Source organism: Habropoda laboriosa, unplaced genomic scaffold (genome assembly GCF_001263275.1).
Source record: "Habropoda laboriosa isolate 0110345459 unplaced genomic scaffold, ASM126327v1 scaffold175, whole genome shotgun sequence".
Lineage (NCBI taxonomy): Eukaryota > Metazoa > Arthropoda > Insecta > Hymenoptera > Apidae > Habropoda > Habropoda laboriosa.
In genome coordinates, this window is record NW_017100347.1 from 608,691 (window position 1) to 615,895 (window position 7,205).

Below are 7,205 nucleotides of genomic sequence, written 5' to 3' on the forward strand. Positions count from 1 at the left end.
GTAAATTAAAAAATACAAAAAATGGAAAATAAAATATAAAATACTACAGGCTACTTCTTTTTAATTTTTTCCTTAACACGTTGATTGATAAACAAGAATGAATTAAAATAAACTTAGCTTCTAAAATTATCATTGAGGATACAGTTAAAATTCTGCCCATTAGAATGGAAGGGAAAAAGGAAGCAAAAAGATGCATATTTGCAATGTAAAATATATTTCATCTAGTGTCTGAACAAAATCTGACGCATGTAGTAGCGACAGTGAAACAACACTGTACAATCGCATCTATGTTCAATTAGTAACATCACTACTTATTCGTGATTCCTACCAAATCGCATATGACCATAATCGTCGAAGTGTTCCCGTTTCCCGAATCTCATGTGGCCATAATCGTCGAATTGTTGTCGCTTATTTATGTCTAAAAAATCGTCGTCTTCGCCAAGGAGATTTTCTACGGTATACCTGTGCAGAAAAATTATAGTAGTTAATAATGACGTTAACTACAAATGATTATACATTTCAAAATGGTACAGTAAGATAAAAAGGTGATAAAAAGGTGGTGCTGTGTAGAAGATAGAAATAATATTCCTGATGGTAATTACCCTCGCAGTAGGGGACGGCTGCGGAATCTCCGGTGTACATTACGAACGAGTTCTGAAGTTGTTTCACAATTTCCACAGAACAACCAGATAGCTGCCATCATGCACGTTAGAGCGAAAGATAAATTCATATCTAAGAAAATAATTGTCATTCGGTTAATTGATATTCGCTTAATTAGACTATTTCAATAAATTCACAGAGAATCGTTAGAATAAAGGGGAAGTACAGGTCTATGTACAGTGCGCGTACGAAATGGTGATACGACCAGTAAGATGGTCTTTCCTCGTGGAAAAATAAAACGAAAGTAGGAAAGAAAATTTTTTTTGCAATTCTTGAAAATTCGTCGAGTAGGTAGTACTTACGTGTGGTATTAGCAAGGATTCGGTTTGTTAAAGGACACTGTAACATTTGCATCGTTTCTACGATTTTTACAAGTGATTGAATTTAAAAAGAAAAAATGCAAAAAAGAATTTTGTCAATTTTGTCATTTTACGAAAGCTTGCCAGCATTCGTTATTCCTATCTCTTTAATAAAATTTGTAATTAATGTTTTTTACTAATTAATTAAGATCTCCAATGCAATTATGACAAGATTGTACAGATATTATGCACAAACATAATGGTCGTTTTAGTTTTTTAACTAAATGTACGCGTACTTGAAAAATTTTCAAAGATTAGCCTTGGTCTCTCCGCACTTTTCGTATTATTTTTGCAAGGGGAATCACCTCCCTCACATGTACCACCATTACGACGCGCTTTGCACAGAACAATTTCGATGAAATAAAGAAATAGATCGAAGAATTAACATTTTGGGATGTTATTAGGAAAAAGAAAAATGGACGTAGACGACGAGTTCACTTTGCTGTTCACCTATGTGATAGAGGATCGGAAATCGGCGGAAGAATGCACGATCCACAGTTTTCACATGGCTTTTTATACAAGAACTTCATCATCCCGGGAATCCCGGGAGAGCGTTGAGCTCTTTGAATTTTAATTCACGTAGCTGTGCTCTGATAAACAATTTTCCTGGCCCTGTAAAGCGCCTATCTGAAATGCTCAATATTCTACGATGGTGTCTGTGATGATTGGCAGTTCGAATAACTATATTACCGCTTTAACTTGGCTCTCCTCCTCTCTATAAGACAGCGGAGGCCGCTTTATTGATACACGGACCGCCTTAGTGCGAGAAACTCAATGCTGTTGTAAATTGCTTTTATCGGGTTTAATGAGCTATCGTAAAGTATTTTCCATTCTACTAGAATTTCCATCATTCAAATTTTATCCTCGATGGAACGGCAACGAGGACACGAGAGTACAATTGCTTTTTAGAAATTTATATATAATAGTATAATTCTAGCAATCATGTTAAGTAACAAAAAAATTGTATTATCAATGACAATAGTAATTATATTGTAACTATAATTATAAAATCATGCATGGATTTATTAACGTGCATTATGTATCAATGCATATTGTGATTAAATGAAATTCATTGGTCCTTAGTGTAAATGTATAAAAACAATAAAATATTCAATTTAAAAAAATTAAGTTAACCTTCAAATATCCAAACTGCCTTAACCTATAAAGAAAATACATATGTACATATTTACTTAGGTTATGTAATGCCACTCTTGAAATCATATAAATTTTGGAATTAGGGGATTCACCCTGTATATTGCAAAAATTCAATTCAATTGTATATAGTGTTAAAAATTTTTAATTCTATTGTAATGGTAAAAATCGACAGCGAATAATCAGTTTAATTTAAAACAATTGTTACATAAACGCTTATATACATTATAGTAAAAACATGTATTACGAAATGTATTCTTATATTAAGTATTTTCTACTGAAACTTGGTAACTCTTATGCAACGAGCAACGTTGCACTGGAAAGAAATTTAATTTACCGATGAATGATATAATATTTGACAAGCAGTTACGCTTTGAGGGATTTTCATTGCTAATTTACCAACGCCTAATATTTCAATCGAATCATACAATGAAGTTTCACAGGTACGTATATCTTTTCGCTTACTACGATGTTACCACTAACACAGGCGAAATTCCTCTGAAAGCCTCACAGCAACGAAACAGGAAACCAAATTTGACGTAAGTAGTGCGAAGTCACGGTCACGGATTATAAGAGTTCTCGAATGGCTTCGGTATTTGCAGTGCTTCCAAAGAACCCTATAAATCACAAGCGATATCTCTTTTAGAATTTAATTGTTTTCCATCTTCCCAGTTGAAATCGTCGTCTCTCGTGCGGTACATTGTTGCCATTGTTGAAGTCATTCATACGAACACCGTATGATTGCTGTTCAGTGAAGTTTATTAATTCTGTAGCAGTAATCATGACCGAGGATGTCAGTGTTATGTTTCAAAAAGGGCTATCCGAGTGGTGGAACGAGGAGACCGAATATATTTTCCAAAGGATCGAAAGATGGGCCGCATACGCGAGAGGTTATAATCGTCTAAGGTCCCAAAGGCTGTCCAGAGGGCGCATGACAATGCAGGGAGGACAGGAGCCTCGTTGGAACATTTGCTCGAACAAACTTATCGTCGATGATTCCTCCTGGAATCCGAGTTTTCACACCTTGAAGAAATCGCAACGAAAGCCTCAACAGGAGGAAATGAAGATCAATTGTTGCGGAACTTTCAACTACCAGTCGAACAGTAATTTGGACAGCACTTGTTTGGAGACGTACAGATACGATCACAGTATTTACTTCAAAACAATTGGCGACATTAAGAACGGCAAGAAGGAGGCTGCTGATGCTAGGAACGAACAAGATGACAGAATCTCTGTCAGTAGTGAAGAGGTTATGGAATGGGACGTCTCGATGTCGGTTAATTCAATGTCGGACTTCATTACCAATCAGCTTATGGAAGATAGATTTGTCAGTGATAATGTTAAAAATGTCTTTGATTGTACGGAAAATCCAGCTCAGAATATGAATTCTGTCACGTGGTTCAACGTGGATTTATATAAACTCGATTTAAACGAGGACGCCACCGTTGCGGATAGCGATGAGCAAAATAACGAAAATAATTTGACGATCACTGAGATCGTAGAGGAAAAGAATAATAATTACATAGAGAATAAAGAATCTGTTATGGACACGAATCTAAAGAATCAAACACAGGTGAACCATATGGTAGAAGGTCAAAATAGTACAGGAGAAACACAGCCCGAAAGAGGAATCGAGAGGTTTTTTAATATACGGAAAACTAGGAGAACAACCAAAACAGTTAAGCAGTCTCCAATTACAGGCGATAATGACGTTACATGGCCGAGTGTTTTATTGAATTATAGTAACAATAAGAACATCAATCCTTTTAATTCACCGCATCATTATGTAGGAAATGAATTAAAGTGAACATTTTTTTGATGTTAGTACCTAATAAATTGTAATATACATATAGGTACGTATTTAATCAGTACGTATGAGTATTGCTGCAATATACATATAGATACGTATTTAAATTATTTCTGTAATATCATCCAATTAAATATAATATTTTTGTATCAAATACGCGTTATTACTGATTTCATTAACCGTATCCCCCGTAATTATATATCATAAAAAAAAAATTAAATTTAGTCTATTAAAAACTGTCTGTGCATTGTCTGTATCTCACGCCAATGATGCAATATAACCGAAGTAAACATACAACATGTACAATACACACAAATTACTGAAAAACAATTACTGTACTGATACACATGTTATAGTTGCAGTCGTGGTAACCGATTTTTTTCAAACTCGCAGGATTTGTTGATATCCTTGAGAAACGGAACTGTGTAAAATTTTAGCTTTCTATCTCGAACAGTTTTCAAAATATTTAATGTTGAAATTTCGAAAAATTAGACGAAATCAACCGATATACATATCATCACTTTAACCGTAATATTTCGGCTTTGTTTAAAGGTAATGCTTCGATCTTGGGCTCATTTTAAAGCTAAAGAAATACTTTTTTTCGAATATGTATATAAAATTTTATTTACTATTAGGAAACAACAATAATCGTTGATAAAGTTTCAACTGCTAATTTGACACTGTTCACAGCCATAGAATAATTTGAAAAAATACCATTGGATTTCTTGAACTTTAACCTGTAAAATGAGCTTCTTACAATAATGAAAATATTTCAGGAACATTGAAACAAAAATAAAGTTTGCCATGATACACGTCACTTGGCGCCGCGCAGACACCATGAACAGATGCTGCGCATGCACACCCCATGCAATGGATCTTCCAAACGGGTGAATTCCCGAAGCTAAGATTTTATATTTTAAGTCCCTAGGGCCTATATTTGGATGGGTCACTAGGGCCATTCGGAACAATATCCTAAATTTTAATTATAAAATAATGTATAAAGAGTAGAAGAGGTTAAAGACGTAAATTTTGTACTGCGTCATTAGGACGTACCGATTCGTACATATGTCTTCAAGACGTTCAGACCAAAAATGAACGTAAAATGGACATCTTTAAAACGTCGTGTACTATCTGGGAACCTATTTAATTTTGCTTTATGGCATTTTTGCTATCTTTAACCAATTTTAAGATATTAACACCCTGTATACTAATGAGTATGAATTATTCTTATACTTTAAAAATTATTTTCTTTGTATTAAAAATTCAATTCGAACATATAGCAATGTAATCATAAATTACTATTACAAAACGGATATTAAATGACTATTCCTGGTTACTAATTTAAATGTATCTTTACAATAAACGCGGAAACCACATTTTTTTTTATCAACATAATCTATTAATAGGACGAACAAGTCCTATAGTGCGCATGTACCAACTGGTGGAGCAGGCTCCGCACGCAAACACGTAAGCTCGTGCAATCTCGCTGTAAATCGATCAGCTTCTCTCACTCATCTGAAGAGAGTAGGTAGTCTATACTACTTTCCAAAAATTTCATCGGCGTATTCAACGCTGACATTGGAAAAAAGTAACGAATTAAATCAACTGCTTAATGACGAAACGTTTGGAAACGGTGGCTATGATGGCCTGCCTGAAGACCCTCTTGATGCTCTTCAATTGTATCTTCTGGGTAAGCAAAATATGATTCTCTTGGTGTAATTCACCCTCGCCACATCGATTTGAGGAATTGTATGTATATTTTAGAATGTGAATACCGTCCACCCAACTGTTGCACAATACGTTATAGCATTGCTGTCATCATACTGTTCTAATTCTTTTATTCCATAAATTTATGTTGTTCTTAATTATTATCAAAAATTATCTGTGGTTGTATGTTTTCGAAAATGATGCAACATTTTTAAAATTTTTAAGTTCGTTAAAATACGTTATCATATGGTAGAAAAGTTTGTTTAAATAGTGGTATTAAGTGAATTAGGGTGCTCTTCAATAACTGGTAATTGTTTATTAGAAATTAAAATTAACGAAGTCGTTCAATATAACAATTTTAGTAGCCTAAAAGCAAATAAATTGTGTTTTTGATCCTTTTTAATAAGATTTATAGTGAATCTGTATAGAATATTCATTGTCATAACAACAGAATAAGATTTTGTTAAGAATCAGAATGTTTTGATGTTGCTTATTTGAATTTTTATTTATCACGTTTCAAAATCAAAAAATGTTATATATTTCTAAGTTCCTATTACATATGCTGCTAATGAAGACCAATTTCTTGTTAATGAAGACAAATTATTTCATGTATATGAAACTTTTATAACACATTTTTAATGTAATTATGTATTTACAAATGAGTTAATAAGAGATGGAAAAAATGAACAAAACATAGTTATTTGTTGCTGGTACATACAACTCTAGTGAACAGTGCATGTAAACATTAATTAATTTCAGTCCTACAACGTAAAAATATATCAAGAAAAATACATGTATAAGTATAGGTTTTCATCATATTATGAGAGAATACTTAACTGAATAATTTCTTTTTTTATTTCATTACTATTATACTAACATTGATATACTTATTGAAAGGTTTACGTAAAATACACTGGTATAAAATTGAAAAGATTTATATATTTTTATGTCAATAATGTGCATTGAATTAAAATAGCCAGGTGTGACAATAACTTCATAAATTCATATACCATTGTTATAACATACAACCCTTAAAACATTGCTATTTAACAACTTGTACAATAATATTTCTAAGTAATTTAGAACTGCAGGGTTATAAAATGTATCCTCATAATGGTATCCTATTATACCATTGTTTTTTATTCATCAATCTAATTTTTAATGTGCTTAATAAATATTTAATACATGATGTTAGGCATTTATGTTAGCTACATCTTTAATTGTGAATAATATTAAACATTTTTTTAAACCACATCATTTAAGTGATATTTCTTCTATTATAAATGTAATATGTACAAATTGATTTAGTATTACATTTGAGAATATTCATTTTGCTTTACATATACTAATAGCAACACTAAGTTATAAAACTAGCAACAACTTCATTATGATTTTGTAATTGTGAGTTATCCTCTCTTGTTGCAAAGAAATTTTAATGCTTTATGCCAAATGATTTTATTTCTTCAGTATGAAAATTTTATACACAATATTATTGTTATACAATATTTTTTTTTTTCAAT

The 7,205-nt window shown here is 32.3% G+C and overlaps 3 protein-coding genes across 3 annotated transcripts in view; 2 read left to right on the forward strand and 1 right to left on the reverse strand.

The window, feature by feature from the left end:
* Window positions 1–311: 311 nt before the first annotated feature.
* On the reverse strand, window positions 312–2,954 carry LOC108574539. The gene is made up of 5 exons (XM_017937148.1): window positions 2,871–2,954; window positions 2,736–2,788; window positions 1,470–1,543; window positions 603–732; window positions 312–462 (listed from the first exon to the last, which is right to left on the reverse strand). Exons 1-5 carry the CDS (start codon window positions 2,952–2,954, stop codon window positions 312–314), a joined length of 492 nt encoding a protein of 163 aa, XP_017792637.1.
* On the forward strand, window positions 2,840–3,978 carry LOC108574540. Its single transcript, XM_017937149.1, has one exon. The coding sequence runs from the start codon at window positions 2,953–2,955 to the stop codon at window positions 3,976–3,978; it is 1,026 nt and encodes a 341-aa protein (XP_017792638.1). The 5' UTR covers window positions 2,840–2,952.
* A 1,612-nt stretch (window positions 3,979–5,590) lies between these two features.
* LOC108574624 (tetraspanin-6-like) overlaps window positions 5,591–7,205 on the forward strand; it is a 4,967-nt gene continuing 3,352 nt past the window's right edge. The window contains exon 1 of the mRNA XM_017937244.1: window positions 5,591–5,668. Within this exon, the coding sequence (XP_017792733.1) occupies window positions 5,591–5,668 (78 nt within the window). The remainder of the gene's footprint in view (window positions 5,669–7,205) is intronic.

Bases quoted from the DNA above. Each gene is read 5' to 3' on its own strand.
- LOC108574540 (XM_017937149.1), top strand. From the start codon at position 2,953: ATGACCGAGGATGTCAGTGTTATGTTTCAAAAAGGGCTATCCGAGTGG.
- LOC108574539 (XM_017937148.1), bottom strand. From the start codon at position 2,954: ATGATTACTGCTACAGAATTAATAAACTTCACTGAACAGCAATCATAC. The intron at 2,789-2,870 runs GTACCGCACGAG...TGTGATTTATAG, and splicing joins ACTTCAACAATGGCAACAAT to GGTTCTTTGGAAGCACTGCA. The intron at 1,544-2,735 runs GTGACCGTGACT...GGGATGATGAAG, and splicing joins TTCGAGAACTCTTATAATCC to TTCTTGTATAAAAAGCCATG.